Genomic DNA, 20646 nt, shown 5'->3' with positions numbered 1-20646 from the left:
GACAGTCATTTTGTCTCTACTGAAAACATCTGATGACTATGACAGGATTGCATAACCTCTTTTGGTTAGAGAAGCAACATTTAAGGACAAATTAACACTATGGATTTCAGAAAACAGTTGTCAGGTCCAATTGTATCTTGTCTTATTTTCTCTGGTTTAATAATATTGCAACATCAATTCCAAGCTCATAAGTCTTTCCATGTGATTTCAACTTATGATGCACAAGATTCCTTATTCTACAGATTCCACTTTACGTCTCTTGTATTTTCATATCTTTCACAAATCTTGCCTTATTTCTAATAATTTAACTTAATGTAGGTATTAATAAATACCTAAGCATTTGATCCAAAATTCTTAAGAATAATAAAGGTGATTCTTATTCTTAATAACTTAGGGATACACCAAGGTACACTGTCTTAAAACATATTAGTATTTTACACATCATAGCTTAGGGAAGAAGGTAATATTGTTCAATAATTCACTTGAGAGTTGCCACTGTGTTTTGGTTCCTGGCATGTTTGCAAATCAGACTTTCTGCTGCCCAAATAATATTGAATGAATCTTGCACTTGTTAAATCTAATGTGGACCTAGGAAAGTTTCCTTTAGGATTAGCCTGTAATTATTGCATCTACACTTTACGATGAACTCTAAAAAATTATTCATATTTGATTTTTACCTAGAGAAGAAACCATTAAACAAAAAAGGAAACTTTTTAGAACCAATCTTATAAAATAAAATACAAACAATGTAAAATAAATTTAAAAAATATAAAATGAATACAAAATATAGGTCTGGATTATTTGAAGACACAGCTAACATGGTTTGTGAGTTTAGCACAAGGGTTAGGGTACTGTCTTGGCAACAAGCATAGCCAAGATCATAACTCCCCTTGGCCCCTACCCGTTGTATGAACTTAGACAGATCATTTAACCTCTCTGTACCTAAGACACGTTACCTTTACAATGTAAATGATGCCAGTGCCTACATCACTCAGTTAGGAAAATCAAAGAAGGTACCATATGTATGGCAGTATAGCAGTGATTCATACGTTGTAATTGCTACTGAAAGATTACACTTTCCACTCTGGGAAGCCTCTGAACAAAGCAAAACTTAAGTGAGAATTTCTCAAAGAATATACTGGATTTCAGTTGATATGATAAATGTAGTCTACCCCACATATTCCAGTGCAGAATCCTCTAGTTCTGAAGACAAATATCAGTCACTGGGAACTGGCAGAATCGCCTCCAGGGATTTGACAATAAGAATGGTCTACTTATGTCAGACTCTATTTGGAAGTCATTCCCTTTAAAGGTGCCCCTAAGACAGTGGCAGGTTTACTTGAGGCATTTCTTTAGTTTTTTTAATGCAAACTGTTTTCTATCCTCATAGAGCTGGCAGGCTACGTCCATTGGCACCACCTGACTCTCACCTGTCTCCTGCCGTTGTGATCAACCCCATGAACTCCAGGCAGTGGAAGTGAAAGTAACTCTCCCAAGCTGAATGTGATTTCCATTTTCCTCTACTGGACCCCGTATGTACCAGTAAATATCTTTTTTCCTATTTATATGGTTGCCAGACGGAGCAGAAAGTCATCAGAAAGAACAAAGATTTAGGAAATGGTCTGCCAAATTTCACAACAAAATTACAATCTCACTCTAAACAGCATTGTTATTATTCCGTGATGTTTCATTGTTGGGCTCATAACCTGGGCCTACAGATCTATGTTTTGTTGTACACGGACAAAATCAGCAGGTCACACAATTTCAGAGCAACAACTTTTCCCCTACCAACTTTCAATAGTGTTTTGTGGGGGTGTGTATTTTTAAATATTAAAGACACATATACAGGTTATAAGTGCATAGCTCAGTGGAATTTCACAAATGACCACATCTCTGTACATGATACCTACATCAGGAAACAGAGAGTTGTCAATCTCCTGTAACCCTCTTGTGCCATGTCTATGTCATTATTCACAAGGGTATAGTTTTATTGGATATATTTGTAGGACTGGCATTGTTGGGAGTAAGTTGACTACTTTCTAACAATTGAAAGTTTAGATCACTTTTGGCTGTTTCGTAGTTTATGTGAATGGGAATCATAAAGCATTAAATGTTTAATAATGGTCCTTTCTACATTCCATATTATTTTGGGAATTTATCTATATTCTTGCATATTATTATTGACATTCATTAGCATTGCTATATAGGACTCCATTGTATGAATATCAAATGATAAGTTGATTCATTCTACTGTTAATGGGCAAGTGGGTAGCTTTGCATTTGTGTTATCTTGAGTAATAAGTGGTTCTAGTATATAAATTTTGTAAGTAGTCTTTGGTGATGCCACTTCAAATTTCTGTTGTGTATACTCACAGGAGTGGAATTGTTGGAACACAGGATTATGTTTGGTCATCTAAAGTAGATACTACTGTCAATGCAAATACTCCATAACAAATCTATAAATCAAAATTGGGGCGAGTTTATTATGACCCAGATTTGAGGAACATGTACTCCGGGGGCTTCCTTCCCCAAGGAAGGAAGGGCTCTGAAGAAGTGGTGTGTACAGAGTGCTTATATACTTTCAAAGAGCATGTATCACATATGATTGCAATTTCCCTTTTACAACAGTCACGAGATTGCCTAGCTGGTACAGTGATTGATAGGCATAGCAGGTGGCAGATCATATATTTTGCAAAAGTGAGAGGTGCTTAGTCATCTAAGCTATATGCAGGCTAGAATGTATTCAGAGAAACTAGTGAGTCAGGATCATAGTTACAATATTGCTTCCTTTCCTCAAGATGGCTTCCCTCATGTTAACTTAAGATCTAGCTGTTACAATTTCCCCACTGTCAGTTGTTACTGCATAGTCACATGAAAAGCTTGGGAAAAATGTTTCTGGCTACTTCCTGCTGATGAGGGGTACCACATGGGGGAAGAATATGGAAGCTTAAAACTGACAGTGTGGATCTAAGCAATTTTTTAAAATTGTCTCACACTGTCTTGGAACTGAGGGTTAGTTCTGACCTTCATTAAGGCTATTGGGTCTCCTGATTGTTTTGATGGGGACCAACAACTTCATTAGAGACATTAGCAACAAAATTTTCCACATTTCCAAAAAAGGAAGAAAAGAAAAATGGTGGCACATACCAGGACAATGGTTCCAGTAGGGAGCGATAGTGAAGTTGAGAGAGCAGAGGAAAAGGCAGGTCATGCCATCTATGAATCCTGTACACGTATGTTTATATTTGTTGACCAATATTTTTTCCCCAATATTTACTGTGATATGTACTAGATGTTTGAGGACAAAAAGTCATAAAAATTATAATCACGCTTATCAGTTTATTTAGTCCCATGATATTAACTCTTAATCTTCTGTTAGCAGTTTCATGAGGCCATCAGTTTCTTTGTTACAGTTCTCTAATTATTTTTCTTTACCCGGCTCAGTTTCACAACCTGAAAGTTTATCAGAAATCTGCATTTAAGAGAAAGTATCTGGGTCCTTTCCATGAATCTCTGTGAAGATTTGCATATTTGCAAAAACATTACGGTAAAACAACAACCTTCTGCAAATGACAAAACATTAAAAAATCACAGTTGATAAAGACACTTTGCTTTTTCTGTGACATACAACACTTTGAGATAATAAGTAGAATTAGGACTGACAACCAGGACAGATCAGAATTTTGGAATGTTATATAATTTTTAAAACATTTATATTAATAATATTTACCCAGACAATATAACCTAGGAAGGCTTATTATAATTTATTTGGTAATGATTTCTACATAATTTAACATACCGAATAAGTTTAATTAGTTTAATATTTTTTTCTTTAAAGAAAGGTAAAACAAATTCTTTGAGATGTCTCAAGGCTAATTGAAAATTCTCGAAGTTTCTTTTTAAGTCAAAGGAAAGACTATAATTTTGGCAGAAGTTCATCAAAAATATCAAAAGGTTTTAAAACACTTGGTCAAATAGGAAACAATGCCTAGTTATACATTCAATCAAGGTGACAACAGAAACAGATAAAGGCAAACAGAGAGTTAAAACAGTCCAAAAAAAACCCTTAACAATGAGACCTCAGTTTTTTGAACATAGGAAATCATTTTAACAAAACATAGATTTTTCTGTCTTTTAGGCAGACTTACTTAAAGGAACACCTTTTTAACCTCTATATAAAGAGCAGACCAAAAGTTTAAGCAAATTACCTTTATAAGAGAGAAAGCCAAGTCCTAATTTTACATCACCTTACTTTAGCCAACTTGACCATGCACAAAACTCTTCAGGGTTTTACTTCCACAAACCTTTTGTCACTTACTTTTTACATTCAGAATTTGTTCCATGCCTTCTTCTCTTTTTTCCTTTCCTAGTACTTTTGGACAAACTTATCTTTCTTAACAAAACAAACAAAAATGTCTCTATTCCTTATACCTTTTTTACTGAAAACATACATTTTGCTTTCCTTGTATACAGACTTTCCAGAAATATGTGTTTTTGCATAGGAAATTCCCCTGCATACACAAAACATGTTTATGAATAAACTCAAACATCTTTTAGTTTCTTTGAGATAAGACACAAAAGGCAGACAAATCTATGCTTAGTAATCAATTTTTAATGTTTTATCTTTTGTGGAAATGATCCAGATACTCAATATATTTTCATCATTTAACTTAATTTAACAAAACTCTAAAGTTTCAAGTTACCAACAGACAAATACACATAGAACGAGATAAACACAAACAGAGATCTTCAAAATTGTAACCAAGTCTGAGGTCCAAAACTCAGAAGAACAGTTAGATCCATTGCTCCTTGACAGATGGACATGCTCAGATAGTCAAAAATATTTATTAAAGATTCTTTTATTTTGTTGTAAGACCTTTTTACAGCTATTTTTTAAATAACTTTGCCTTTTAGAAGTTTCAGTATATTTATCAAAGATTGCATCCCATCGTAAAAGGTTTTGAATCCCCCATTTTAAGAATGTCCCTTAAGGTGGCATCATCTGAAACAGAGGTTCCCAGAATGACAATTATGATGGTCATTTAAGTCAGGAATTTTGGGGGAGTTGAAGTGGGGAAGCTCAGTGAGAGAGCAGCTTTATTTCATTTTACTAGCAGGGCCGCTGATATCCCCCAGTCTGGCGTGTTTAATTATTTGGTTATTTTCTCTTAAGGAGGCAGTAAGGTATTCCTGATTTCGTTTATAAGCCTCAAAAGGTTAAAATAGGCTTCTCACAGGTTGTTTAATTTTATAGCCAGCTTTTTCCAATTGCATATGCAAATACACCATTTTGGGTAAACTGAAACCATTTTGGCCACTTTCTCTCTGGAGTCTATGGAATATGGTGGCCATGTGGTGTTACAAAAGAAAACTATCTTCTTCTGGGACATGGGCTCATAGCTGAAGTCAGCTCATTTGGGCAAGAGGCAGCCCACAGGGCTTTTTTTGGGGACAGATGGAGTTCCCCCCATTCCAATAGACCGAGATGGACAGGCACATGGATTCAGACACAGAAAAAAAACAAACAGTAGTGAACTCATTCCCAGATTTAAGGTAGAAAGTCCTACAACTGTTCCCACTCTGAATGCATGCCCAGATGGCCCCTCCCCCAATGGAAAAGATATCAGATGGTCCCATCATGAATGGAAGGGACCCCAGATGCTCCCACCATAAATGGAAGGACCCCAGATGGAGGAGAAGGGAGTTCACGGGTTTTTCAAGGTGACTTACCCTATTCCAAATTGAGTCCGTTGACTCACCAGAAGCAAAAACAAACAAACAATTCTGGAGCCTGTTTCACTTCTTCAGCCACCAAGAAGCATTGAAGGCAGTCGACAATCAGGAGAACTCAGGGGACTGTACCCAAGAGAAAGAGCATCCCAGCAGCTGCTGGGACAGTCCCAATAGTTCTGCTGGAGTTGACTAGCCACAGGCAGAGGCAGATGCCAACTGGGTCACCAGAAATTGTAACAGAGCAAAAAGGGGTCATTCTACTCACTGCAATCCAGTGCCAATCAATTGCAAACTAGTCAGTGGTTGAGAAAGGAAAGTTTATATCATTAGCTAGCACAATCAGAAGACGGCAGACTAGTGTCCTAAAGAACCATCTTCAAGTCATGCAGAATCTTGAGGCAGTTATATAGGGGAAATGGACAGGGAAGGAGGGGGTTCAGGGGTGTTGAGCATCTGGTGTAATGAACTTCAAGGCACCTTGTTATCTCATTCTTCTGCCATTTGTGACGGGTACCAACACAGAGTTTTTCTTTCTGGACACCATAATGTTCTTGGGGGACTCAGAGAACAAAGTTATCATCTTATCACAGCTGGGAGATACATGTAAGCAAGAGTCATAGAACTAGCAGATTATGTATTTTGCAAAAGCTAGAGGTGCTTAATCATCTAGGCTATGTGCAGGTTAGAAAGCATTCACAGAGACTAGTGACTCAGGATCATAGTTACAATATTGCTTCCTTTCCCTAAGATAGCTTACCTCATGCTAACTTAAGATCTAGCTGTTACACTATTGCTTGCCATTTATTTATCACTACCACACAGTTTTCCAAAATGTTTGTTCTAATTTTAACACCCATCAGTGGTGTATGAGAGTCTTGGTTTATTCACATTTTTGAGAAACTTGATATTTTTGTCATTTTCATTTTAGATTTCTGGGTGGTGTTTCATGATACCAGGTAGTGTTATATTTTAATTTTTCTGATTTCTGAGTACATTGAATATTTTTTACACATGTCTTATCATTGAATAGCGTCTTATTGACGTAACAATAGTAGTAAGAATAATAAGTTTTCACATAATAAGGTATATGGGGAAGCCATTCTGGTTTAAATCTGGTGTGATCTAAAACTTGTTTTTCCCAGAGCAGCCTAACTTATGGTCCACCAAACATGCATTGTACATCTGCTTCAAACATTTTCCCAAAGCAAAGAATGCACTCTTTAAAGATAGGGATGAATGTCTCCCTTCTCTGACATTAATACCAGTACTTCTTTGAAGATAAGCTTTTCTTCCCAGAGAACCAAGGTCAAGTTGACTGGCTGCTTATGTGCTAAACTGTGGCAAAACATCTTGTGACTTGGAAAACTGTGTATTCCAATCATGCTTGTAGTATGATGTTTGTTCTGACATAGTATGTAACCATTCTGTACACCACATTTCTCTGGAGTGCTTTCTTCCCTGGGGAAGACAACACTTCCAGGCGAGTCCTCACAATAGCTCATTAAACATCTCTTCTATCTATGGATTGGTTATTGTTTATATGCATAAACATATCATTGTGTAGTTGACAGGATTTCAGAGAAGCCTACTTGAGACTAGCTGGAATTTACTCTGATGAGGGCCTGGTAGCAGCACAGACCAGTGAGCCCCTCTGGCTTCACTGCACTCTTCAGGGGCCTCAGTGAGCTCTCCTGAAATGTAGACCTCCTTCCTTAACTTGATAGTCCTGATATTTATTCGAGCTATTTCAGGTCTTAAGACTAGGTGTCTTAAGGGAATACCAGTACATATCCTAGGTAAAAGGAACCTAGCAGGATGTATCCCAGTCAAGAGGAAGCTAGGCAGACATTTTCTAGGCAAGATGAAACTAGGGAAAAATTTCCTAGACAAGGAGGCTTAAGGGGAAGTTTGGAGTGAAGTGGGTTTTAGCTGACCTTTTAATTTTGCTTTTATTAGAAAGGAATAGTGCTTGTAAAGTATGAAAAAACTGTTGGATAGTAAAATGAGAGACTGAATGTGTTCAGCTCTGAAGAGAAGGGACACCAGCTCTGTACAGCTGTAAAGCATTCTCAGGTGACTGAGAACCTAGTGGAAGTATCTGAGTTTGACACACATGACCTGCAGTTGACCCATAGAGAATTCCATCATGATTATTCACTTTAAATAATTCAAGGCTCCTCTGGAGAGCTGCACATAAGGATTGGTTATCCATTACTCTGAGCCCCCATGGCAGTTTTATATTACTGGCGGGAGAAACCCAGACATGTAATAGAATGTTCAGAACCTTTCAGGAAGTGGCACTCACAAGCAGTACAATTCTGACACACTACACTGTCCTTAGAAATTGTTCAGGCTTCAATATAAAATGAAACTAGAAGAAAATGGGAAATTGTGCTTCTAAAGCCAGCCAACTCCTAGACGGACAGCCACCCAATCGAACTCCACTGGCTTCATGTACAATATGAATGGAGTCAACACTTGTAAGTACTTAACAAAATGGGAAGGTTTAACTAAAGATGACTTGAGTCTTAAATGGCCAAAATGGGGAACATTCAAAATATCAAAATTAGTTTACTTGCACACACAATTGGAAAAAGCAGGCTATAAAACTAAACAAATAGAATGGGAAGCATATTACAATTGATATTTAGAGGCTTCATTGTGTGGTACTGATAAAATGACATCTTTAGAGGAAACTAATAAAAAATAGGTAGAGACTGTGGCTAACTCAGAGAAAGACAAAAATTCAGAGGCTGTCCCACCTCCTTTGCATCCTCCAGCATCTCCACTGATGCCATCAGCACCTCAGAGCTCACTTTCCCCTCTACCTCTTTCTTCCCCTTGAGCACTTCCACACCCAGCTCCTTTATTGGCAACATTATATCCTCTCCTTTCTGAATTTCCACGCCCTGCCATGTGTACTTTGCCTCCTCCTCCACCTCTACTCCTAGAGGAAACAATAAGTAAACCCCAAGAAACTAATACTGAAAGTAAATCTCAGGAAACAAATACTGGAAGTCCTAAAGTCATTGCATCTCCCTATAAAGAGAAATCTATTGGGAGAGGTGAGCCTGCACTTGGATATACTCCCTGGGCTGATACTGTACTTAAGGATTTAACTAAGGACTTCCCAGATCCTTTACAAGGTCCTTTAGGGTTTCCTCAGGAATTTGACCTAACTGTTAAAACATATGGATGTTAAAACAGGATACTCACATTTACATAAGCTTGTGCATTTGCTAATACCTGAAAGTAAGCTAAGAATTGGCTAAAGGAGGCAAACTGGAGAACACCCGTGGAAGATTTTCATAAACACAAGTTTGCTGAACTTCAGAAGTGCACAGAAATTACTCTTAACAGGTACCAAGCCATTCCCAGGGTTTTTCCTCAGAAAAAAAGATTGAACCAAAGTCCATCAATGTAAACAGAGCCCCTGGGAAACTATTTCTGATTATTTTGAACAACTTGAAAAAACTTTCTAACATTACTCTCAGATGGCTCTTGAGAGTTTTATGCATCATCAAAATGATCCAATTTTAAATTCCATCTTTCTGGGAGGATTAGTTGAGGAATTAGCAAGGCTAATCAAAAGACATGAATTGGATTGGCACACATTACACACTAGTGTACTTGTCACCATTGCAGATAAGCTCTAAAACTTTACAAGAGAAAGAAAAAGAGAGAGCCACTAAGGTTCTGAGTGTACAACTGGAACAGCTTACTTGCCTGATTAAGTCATCTTTTTCAAACCCTGGCCAAAGGTGAAATGACCACACTTGTTTCTAGTACAAAAAGCCTGGTCATTTCAAGCTGCAGTGACATGTCATTGTCACAAGCTTAAATTGGATTTAGAACATGGCAAAGTTAAAAAGGAAGAAGGAAGCTTCGAGGATAGGAGAGGGCATTTCCCCTCCTCCTCACTAATAATGTAGGGTAAATTGAAAGAACTATCAGAGGGGAAAATTCAAAGTTGCTTTTTGATACCAAGGCTACATTATCTATTCTTAACCCTACCTTTGTTTGCTGCCCTCTCCCTTGGAGTAAACAATCAATTCAAATAGTAGGGGTTTCTGATTTATGATGCAAGTCTTTAAATCAGAGCTGATAACATTTTAATTAGGAACCATCACAGAGAAACACGTGTTTCTCCAGGTAAAGTATGCTCCAATTCATTTGATTGGGTAGGACTTCACAGAAGCATAAAATGCTCATATTTCCTTTTTGCAAAAGGGGGAAAAAGTGCTTCTAGATTTAGAAAATTTGGATGCTTATCAAATTTTAATTACTGAAAAATTGATGGTTATAAAATCAGTGATTCCAATAGACCAAGAAAAACTTGATGACCTGTTATTGCATGTACCTAAAGAACTGTGGTCATCATCTTCTTCACATATTGGAAACTTTATATAGGATACACCTATTAAAGTGACTGTTGACAACTCTAAACCTCTACCTAGTATTTGGCAATATCCACTTAACCCAGAGGCATAAAGTGGAATAAGACCTCTTCTTCAGAGATTTCTTGAGAAGGGACATATAATTTCTTATACCAGTCATTGTAATACACCTGTCTACCAACAAGTAGCCAAGTGGAAAAGGCTGAAGATTTATTCAAGATCTGAGAGTTATAAATGAGATTGTGATTCCTCAACAAATGTGGTCCCAAATCCACACACTTTGCTGTCAGTCATCCCAAATAAAAGCTGCTATTCTTCAACAGTTAATTCATGCAGTGACTTCTTTAGCATTCCAGTAGAAAGATATAGTCAATATCTCTTTGCCTTTATGTAGGAAGATACTTTTACTTTTTCAAATACTCAAGGCCGATTTAGCTTATGTAGATTTTCCTAGTGATCTTACTTTAATTCAATGTGTATGTGACTTGCTCTTAAGCTCAAAAACTGAATTAGACTCTCAAAATTATGGAATCTGTCTCTTACAACAACTGGCATCTAAGAGACATAAAATATCCAAAGACAAACTCCAATTTTGTTTGCCTATTCTGAAATATATAGGGTACCTAATATCCAAAGATAGACAATCAATTGATTCTGAAAGGATTGGAGGAATTTTGGCTTTTTTTTCCCTAAAACAAAAAACAATTGAAGGGATTTCTAGGACTAACTGGGTACTGCCGGAACTGGATGACAAACTTTTCATTTATTGGTCAACCTCTATGTGCATTGCTAAAGTACAACCAGGGTGAGGTGATTGAATGGATGCCAAAAGGAGAGGAAGCAGTAAATACCTTAAAATCTGTCTTGGCTCAGGCACCAGCTTTAGGACACCCTAATTACAGCTTGTCATTTTTCCTCTTTGTGCACGAAGATAAAATACTTTAGGTGTTTTACTCAAAAACATGGTAATCAACATTAACCTATAGGATATTATAGGCAGCAATTCAATTTAGTAGCAAGAAGACTTCTACCCTGTGTGAGAGCTATTTCAGCAACAGCTCTCTTATGCAAGGCCACTGAAGAGCTGGTGATGGGGTCTCCTTTAACTATTTGTATTCTACACACAGTTAATCTCTTTTAAATTCTCATCACATTCAGTATTACTCTGTAAGCTGATTAACCTCTTACGTAGTTCTGCTGCTTTCTACAGCTAATATTACCTTAGCTAGATGTAATAAATTTAACCCTGTACTTTGCTTCCAGCACCACAGGAGGAAAACAACCATGACTGCCTTCTTGTAATAGATTACCTTCTTGTTCCTAGGAATGATCTACAAGAAACTTCTATTGATAATGCTAATCTAATTTGGTTTACAGATGGGTCTTACCTAAAGAATAAGCAAAGACATTACTGGGCTAGAAATGCAGTAACAGTCTGGACACAAATGAGAGCTCTTATTTACCAGAAAAGAAAGTCAGCCCAGCAAGCTGAATTAATTGTGTTAACTTGAGCTTGTCAATTGGCTAAAGACTGGGTTGCAAATATTTATACTGATAGTCGTTATGCTTTGGAAGTGGCATACAATATTAGAATGCTATGAAAACATTGGGGATTTTTAATGTCTTCAGGGCTACCTACAAAAATGGAAAACAGGTTGCAGAGTTTTTAAATGCTACACCACTACTAAAACAATTGTCAATTATTAAAATACCAGGACATTCCAAATCTGACACTTTGAAACCTAAAGGAAATCAACTTGCTAATATAGCTTCTAAGCAGGCAGCTTTAAAAACTTATCATGTTCAGCCTCAAGAATGCCTGTGGCTGTCTGTAAACCCTAGAAACCCAGTGAAAAATTTCCTTCTACAGCCTCAAGAAATTGCCACAGAGAAAGAGAAACTAATATGGCACCAAAAGGGGGAATTTTTGAACCCACCACACAAATGCTGCTTGGGCCTAATAAAAAACCCATAGTGCCTATTGGAGCACAATTGCCACTGCTCCAGCACATACATAAATAAGCTCATTGAGCACCTGAAAAGATGAGTTTGTGGGGAAAAAATATTTTTGGAAACTTTCTCCCACAGTGGCTCATAAAGCCTATGCTCATTGTACTCTACGTCCTAAATATAATCCTAGAAATAAACTTCACAAGTCACAAGGCCACTTTCCCCTTCCTAAAGGACCCTTTGGGGTATGGCAATTTGACCTTGTTCAAATGTCACCATCTCAAAGGTATAAATATATCTTAGTAATGATTTGTTTGTTTTTACATTGGATTGAGGCTTTCCCTTGCAGAAGAGCAGCAGCCTTAACATTAGGTAAGTTGCAACTAGAAGGAATAATTCCGGTTTGGAGAATTCTATGGCATTAGACAGTGACTGGGAAGCTCATTTTAGCAGGCAAATAATTAAACCTGTTTGTGTCATTTGGCCAATAATGCAGCATTTTCACTGTGCTTATCATCCCCAATCCTCAGGATTGGTAGAAAGAACTAATGGCACAGTCAATACTCAATTGGCAAAACTTTCAGAAGCATTTAATTTCTCATGACTAAAAGTTCTTCCACTAGCACTCCTCAATCTTAGATCTATACCCTTTGGTAAACACTGGGGGTCTCCTTTTGAAATAATAACAAGATGGCTTACGCAACTAGATGAAGGAATGTATGAACCAACTTTGCTCAAAGGAGATATTTTTCATTATTCTCGAGGTCTTATTGAGACACTAAAAAGAAATGAAAAATTGGTAGAGGATTCTTTCCACAGAAAGCTCCCAGGAGATGAAGACCTTAAGGATACTGGATGGCAAGCTGGAGATCTTGTTTATTGGAAGAGACACCAAATAAAGATGGTTTGCAGTCTTGTTGGAATGGATCATACCAGGCACTTTTAACCAATCCATGCACTGCAAAATTAAAAGATATAAACTCATGAATTCACATTTCTTATTTAAAAAAGAACCCTCCTCCTGAGTGGATTTCAACTCCTGTTACTGACACCCTACTTCTACTGACTAAGACAAATACTACCAAACCAGGATGAAAAGAAGTTGACATCTATTGTAGACAGCTGTCTCATGATCCTGGACCAGGCCTGTATTGCCAATTTTATATCTCCTCATTTAAACCTTTCTAATGTTTAATCTATATACCATTAATAATTACTATAATAATCATATTCTTGACTACATTAGCAATTTTAATGCTTTTACGTGACACCAGTCACCTTTCTAGTTTTTTAGATTGTCTTTTTGTTACACTTAAATTATTATCCTGTAACTCCAATGCTTTCTTTCTAACCTTCTAGACTAAAATAGATCACAGCTTAAGTACAAAATCTTTTATTTAACTATCAGAATGTCATTTAAGTTTTTTCTGATACTTTGGTTGTTTATTCAGTCCTCATCTGAATGAACCTCTAATGGCAATGTCTTCTACCATGGGTTCATTCTTTGCTTCACGTAGTAATCAGTGTAGTTGTTGCATATGTGGGTCAACTTTCCCTTTCTAGTACATTTTGGTTACCTTGGTAGGTTTCTCCCTTTCAAGATACAGATGGGAAAGCTCTAAAATAATTAGTTATGACAGACAGTTCTAGTTCCAATGTTCACAGTTCATGCGATATTACCAATTATGATTCTGAAATCTGACCAATAGCCAATACTATTAATGGTACAGGATATAGTTCTTCCTTTTCAGTTGCTCAAACTATTCAATCATCCCAACAATTTGCCACTAAACAAAAGAAAATGGATTCTATGACAAGAACTATGTGAGGTTTCACACAAATCTCAGGTGGAATTATTTGGCTCAGTCCTAGCTAAGGGTCTTTAAGTATGTCAGCACCTTTATGCTGGGAACAGAAAAAAATGTTCCAAACAAAACTTACCTAACTATATCCAAACCATGGGATGGATACTCCAAGAATCATGTCAAAATACCATTATTCTTAAAGAAAGTGATTTGTTTGAAACAGACAGGTCTCAAAGACCAAGCCTTTGTTAGGTGGCACCCAATGGAACTCAATGGTTCTATGGAACAGATCTTTGTCCTTGGCTACCAACTGGATGGCTAGGACGCTGCTCCCTAGGGTTCCATTGGATGCAGGGAAGAATTTTTCCTAAATTAACAGCTGTTGCCAATCTTCTCTCTGTAAGGCCAGATCGACTCATTCAGTGTTCTGTTGGTATGCCCACCTAGCAACTATATTTGTTCCCTCCGTAGGATTATAAGATGTCATGTTACATATAGATGTCCTTACAAAATTTACTCAACTTGTCCTTAACAATAGCCAAACAGCAATAGCTTTACTAAATATTAAGGTGTCCTTAATGAGAGACTCTGTCCTTCAAAGTAGGCTTTAGATATTCTAACTGCATCCCAAGGTAGTACATGCACAATAATTCAAAGTAAATATTGTTTTTATACCTGATGAAGCTTCCAATGTATTATCTCTGGTAAAACACACAAAAAAACAGGTGAATGCCCTAAGTGACCCCTCACCAAGTCACAAATTGTTTAGTTGGGTCCCTTCAAATATTATTTCCCTTCTGGGATCCAGATTACAATTTGAATTTTTGATGCTTCTTGGAATTCTTGTATTAGTCATAATATTCAAGATTGTTACACTTTTCTTTACTCAATGTTATAAGACTGATATGCAAGATAGAGCAATGATCTCTCAAAAACTTGAGATAGTCGATCATCCTTATAATTCTGAATAAGGCTCCTTTTCTGATAAGGATTATGCTTAAGACTTACTCTTCTGAACTAAACAATTTGCTATAATTACTACTATATCTACTCAATGTTCTTAACTGTTATAAACGATGGTTACAAAATGTAGTTTAAGCACATCTACAATGTTTGTGTGACAATCCAAAATTATTGACCTTAGGAATGGTTCCCCTATCAGCTTATACCTCTATGTCTGCTCACTAAGCTCAGCTATTTTCCCCCTTGTGGATAACTGGGCAAATCAATAAAATAAAATCCAACCTCTGAGGGACATGACGGACCCAGGCAGGAAGCAACCACCTTGGCACCGAGGGACAATAACTTGACCACAAATGCTTTCTATCAAAATATTATCAATCGAAAGTGGGAAACAAATGAAAACACTAAAAATAATAATAAGTTTTCACATATTGAGGTATATGAGGAACCATTTTAGTTTAAATCTGATTTGGTCTAAAATTTGTTTTTCCTGGAGCAGCCTGGCTTATGGCCCACCAAATATCCATTCTGTGTCTGCTTCAAACATTTTGCTGAGGCAAACAACGCACTCTTTAAAGATAGTGACGAATGACTCCCTACTCTGACATTAATATCAGTACTTCTTTGAAGATAAGCTTTTCTTCCCAGAGAACCAAGGTCAAGTTGACCTGTTGTGTATGTGCTAAATTGTGGCAAAGTATAACCTTCTGACACGAAAAAAATGTTGTCTTCCTGTTATGCTTGATATATGTTTTTTGTTCTGAAACAGCATATAACCATGCTATAAACCATGCTTCTGAAGTAGTTTCTTCCATGGGGAAGAGAACACTTCTGGGCTAGTGCTCACATTAGCTCATTAAATATCTCCCTTATCCATAAGTTGGTTATGTGCACCCACAGATGTTTCTGTTGGGGTGATTTTTCCCATTGATTATTCTATTGTGTGGTCTTTAGAAGTTCCTTGTAATGGTTACAAGTCACATTTCTTTCTCTGTGTGTGTGTGTATGTTTGTGTGTGCACGTGTGAGGTTTGATGAGAACCTGCCATTAATTTCAACATAATCTGAAGTCATTTCATCCATATGGTTACTATGTTCTGTGTTGTTTAGGATATATTTCCTTATTCTGTGATCATAGAAATGTTTTTTACTTTGTGTATAAAAATACATTACATCTTTAAAATTTCAATCAGCAAGTTATTCAGAGATGACTGGTTTTATGATGTGGGTAGTGCTTGAGGTTTCTCTTTTTTCCATTATAAGTAGTAAAATTCACCTTATTCTGAAAATACTGTATTATTCTGTCTTTCCATTTGCTCTCACTTCTCATTAATTCCCCCAGGTTAACATCACCTCATCCTTAGTGCTGACTTTTCTAAGAAATATACTGGTTATCTCGCCATCTCTTCCTGCCTGTGAAGTCTTGGCATTCGAACAGAAGGACACAATGCAGCTTTCTGTTGGTGTCAAAAATCTTCAATGATCCTTTTGACTCTGAGGAATGACTGTTGCTATAATTTAGGGGAAAATGTTTTGAATGGCAGAATAGCCTCCAGGGACTTGACAATAGCAATTATCTTCTTGTCACAGACTATAGTTGGAATTCTGGGCAATTTCTCTCTTCTTTACCATTACTACTTCCTTTACCACAATGAATGCAGATTGAGGGCCACAGATTTGATTCTCAAGCACCTCACTATAGCCAACTCCTTGATCATTCTCTCTAAAGGACTCTCCCAGACAATGGCAGATTTTGGGTTGCAACATTTATTCAACAATTTGGCATGCAGTCTTCTTTTGTATGTTTACAGAGTGAGCAGGGGTGTATCCATTGGCAGCACTTGCTTCCTGAGTGTGTACCAGATAATCATGATCAGCCCCATGAACTCCTGTTGGAAGGATCTTAAGGTCAAAGCCCCAAAGTACATTGGCTTCTCAATTTCCCTCTGCTGGATCCTGTACATGTTTGTAAATTTAATTTTTCCTATGTATGCATTGTATGTGTCTAGCAAATGGAGCATGGAAAACATCACAAGGAAAAGAGATTTGGGATCCTGGTTTGCTAATGATCATAAGAAAATCACAGGCTCAATCTATGTAGCATTAATTGTCTTCCCTGAAGTTTTATTTTCTGTGATCATAATCTGGAGCAGTGGTTCCATGATTTTCACCCTGTACAAGCACAAGCAGCAGGTCCAATACCTTCACAAGAAAAATGTTTTCCCCAGATCATCTCCTGAGTCCAGAGCCACCCAACACATCCTTGTTGTGGTGAGTACTTTTCTATCTTTTCAAACCCTCTCCTCCATTTTCAGCCTTTGTATTGCTCTAATTAATCATCCCAATTGGTGGTTGGTGAACACAGCTTCCCTAACTTCTGCCTGTTTTCCCACTGTCAGCCCCTTTCTGCTCATAAGCCCTGACTCCAGTGTATCCAGGCTCTGCCTTGTGTGGTTAAGGAATAAAATATTTCCTAATCTTATCAGAAAAATGTAAACTGTATGGTTTTTCACACTGTTCAGTTGTTTATTTCTTCACACGCTCCAAAGTCAATGTAGAATCTAAGAAGAAGCTGTATGTCTTTCTAAGACAGACTCTTCTGGGTATTGGCGTTTCAGCAGCTGGTTGAATATGGGACATATGTGGGCATAGTGATGGGAAGTAAAGCAGTTTTGTCTCATTTTGATGACTAGTGTCCTGATGAGAGCAGTCTTAATCAAATTCTGCTTGAGACAAATTGAATGAATTTGGGCTTAGCCTCTTAATGAGATGAATCAGAGTGGTTGATCAAGTGGTGTACTTAAGGCAATGTTAGGCAGAGTGCATCCAGTTAGGAAATGAGAGTTGGATATTGGTGGAAGACAATACTCCATGGGTTTCCAATATATGTGCATGTCTTGTAAGTAGCATGGGCATCTCTTATTTCGAATTGTTGTTCATAGGTATTTGTGTAAAAAAAAAAAAAAAAGAAGATTGGAATATAGGGATAGTGTCACCTTGTGGGCAGAGAACATATTTTTTTGCTGTACAGGAAAATGAGAGACTCCAACTAAGGAATATCAATGCTCAAGGTGAGAAAAATTTTGAAGACTCAAGAAGAAACTTAAGCCTGAGAACTTCCCTGGTTATCAATAAACATTAAGACAAGTCCTGAGACATAGTGGAAAACATTCAAAAGTTAAATGAGGATCAGAGTCAACAAAGGCTTCAGTAACCACACCGTGCTCTCTTACACCATGAATGCTGGTTGCTTGTGTACTAGGGAAGTCATTCCTTAAAATACATCTTGCTGGTGAGTGGAAGCTAAAATTGGAGGTAAAGCCCCAGAGCCAGCTTAAAAGATTTTCCACTAAGATGTCTCAGCCTCATAAACATTGGCTTTTAATGTCTCACTGTCACATCTCCAGACTGCGCTGGTAGAAATATAGTAGCTACAAGGTGCTCCATAGACAAAAGAAGAGTAAACGGAATGGCCAGGTGTCCTTGGATCACTGTACCCCAAAAATACAGGTTACAAAGATCCAGGATAGGAATTCAATGACAACTGAAGGGAGAGATTATCCTAGAAAATTGAAATCAGGTGAATATTAAGGGCAGAATGCAGAAATAGGATCTCCTATTCCAGAGAGAAGAGTCCTCTTGTCTCGTTCAAATGTATAGTAGGGAACTCTGTGAGCAAGATAATCCATCCCTGCCATGGAAAGGGCAAGGTCTTCCAAAGCTTAAACTCCAAGAAATAGTCAGACATATGTATCAGTCACTTCACCCCAGGGAAGAAAAGCTGCCAATTCCTTTACAAAAGTCCAAGTCAGGGTCAGCCTCTGACATATTCCAAATCCAATTAAAACCAGAACTTTCTTCATGAACAGCAGAAACACTGAAACTCAGGAGAGCAAGACAATCATTGGCCCAATCCTAGGGAAGAAGCTGGAGTGTAGGTATGAACTGTACACATGAGAGGAGGATCAGCCCAAGGAGTGGCTCCAGGCCCAGAGAGAGGCCAGGCCTGGGTGTGATAGTGACTGGAAGCCTCCCTCATTCTATGAACAATGGACAGTGATGAGTCCTACATTCAACATTCAAAAAGCCACCTCAGAGAGCCAGAGATTTCCCTTCCCTATACGATCTCTTTCTCTCCTCCTCATATCACCCGCAAAGCTTCACTGGCCAGGGAAATTACATAGGCCAGTCTTCAAATAGAGATGCAGGAAAAAGAGAAAGAGGGTCCCACAGTAACTCTATTTCTTGTTTTCAGACAAACTCTCTGTTTTAATTGTGTTTGATTAGACTCTGCACTTCTCTGTGTGGTATCCATTCATCACAGAACCAATTACATTTACTATATTTCCTTATTTTCTGTTTTCTTGGTGCATTGACATTTGTGAATTGATGACTAGGGAGATACTGCCTGGCCCAAGACAAGCCAATTTTAGTAAGAGAAAAGGACTTAACAAGGGCGTCCCTTTCATATTCAGACTAACCGTATAGAGCCCACACCTCCATTCACCATCTTGTCCAACTCTCACACACCAAGCCAATAAATCAACTCCCTAAATCAACCCAGGACCAAGTATCGGACATTTAGGGAAAGCCACTATGCCCCAAGGCCCATGGGAAATATTCATACTATCCAATTGTAAGCGGTTTGTCCTGTCCCGTCTCTCCCCAGAAAACCCGAATAAAGGCCCTGACCTAGGCTGTCCCCTCTCTCCTGTTTCTTCCTCCTGAACAAAAGGTGATGCTTTCCCTGGCATGTGGTCAGGAGAAAGGCACATGGCTTTCAGGACAAAACCAACACATAGAAATCCAGAGTTCTAAGGTTCAGCCAATAACAGGAGGACACATGGCCTGACAGCCTTTGTGCACATACCTGAATGTGCCATCCCTGCCCCTGGGCCACCCATGCCTGGTGCCTGTCCCAGCCTCACCAATAATAAAAAATAATCATAACCTGTGCCTCTCATGTTATGTACTAAGGAGGTACCAACATCATCTGTGTGTAGAAGTTCTACTCAGATGTCGTACTTGATTCTAAGGTTAGAATTTGAATGTATGAATTTTGGAGGGACACAAACATTTGGTCCACAACATAATCTGATGAGTAGTAAGCTTAATTACAACTTCAAAGTCCCTTTTGCCATGTAATGTAATATAACTAAGGTAGTAACAGCAGGGAATGGAGATCTGCCTACTTCACTATGAGACCAGTCAATTTTTTGCAATTAAAAAAATATTTTAATTGTAGTCATACGAATAATGCTATTACCAGAGGTTACCTCTTAGAATGGTTTCATACAAAGGAAAAACATTACTTACAATATTTCAGTTCTGTTTTGTTATGTTTCATTTCTTATAGAAAGCAGGTGTTAATATTATTAGAAATACTACAATAAATAAAGGCACTTTCATCAAGTCAGTCTCGGGTCAAAAAAGTTCTTTAAGACATAAGTATTTGGAGGGGGTCAGGTCTCTTGCCAACACTGAAGGCACAATGCCAGTGAACAAGCTCTCCTGCCAGACACCCTGTGGCACACCTTCTACCTGAAATTCCATTAGAAGAGAGAAATAATGGCGGAGTATTGTTCACTCAAAATTTTCACTGAGGTCCTACAGTATGTAAAATTTAAAGATTTGCAGGGATATTTTATATGAGCAAGATTTGTGCATCATGGGCTGAATGGAGAAGCAACCCATGAGAAAGTTGTGAGTCTAATGTGAATGAGGGCATTATCGAATGGAGGAATGGATTAATGATTTTGGAGGGACACAAACACATGCCCTTGCCACCTCCATCCCCTC

At 37.8% G+C, this 20646-nt stretch overlaps 1 protein-coding gene across 1 annotated transcript; it reads left to right on the top strand.

Moving 5' to 3' along the window:
* Positions 1-16326: 16326 nt before the first annotated feature.
* On the top strand, positions 16327-17414 carry LOC101402219 (vomeronasal type-1 receptor 4-like). Its single transcript, XM_004439036.3, has one exon. It carries the CDS (start codon positions 16327-16329, stop codon positions 17341-17343), a length of 1017 nt encoding a protein of 338 aa, XP_004439093.2. The 3' UTR covers positions 17344-17414.
* Positions 17415-20646: the final 3232 nt, after the last annotated feature.

The sequence above is a fragment of the Ceratotherium simum genome, chromosome 33 (genome assembly GCF_057802395.1).
Source record: "Ceratotherium simum simum isolate JZ-2026a chromosome 33, ASM5780239v1, whole genome shotgun sequence".
NCBI lineage: Eukaryota > Metazoa > Chordata > Mammalia > Perissodactyla > Rhinocerotidae > Ceratotherium > Ceratotherium simum.
This window is presented reverse-complemented; position numbering and strand designations above follow the sequence as displayed.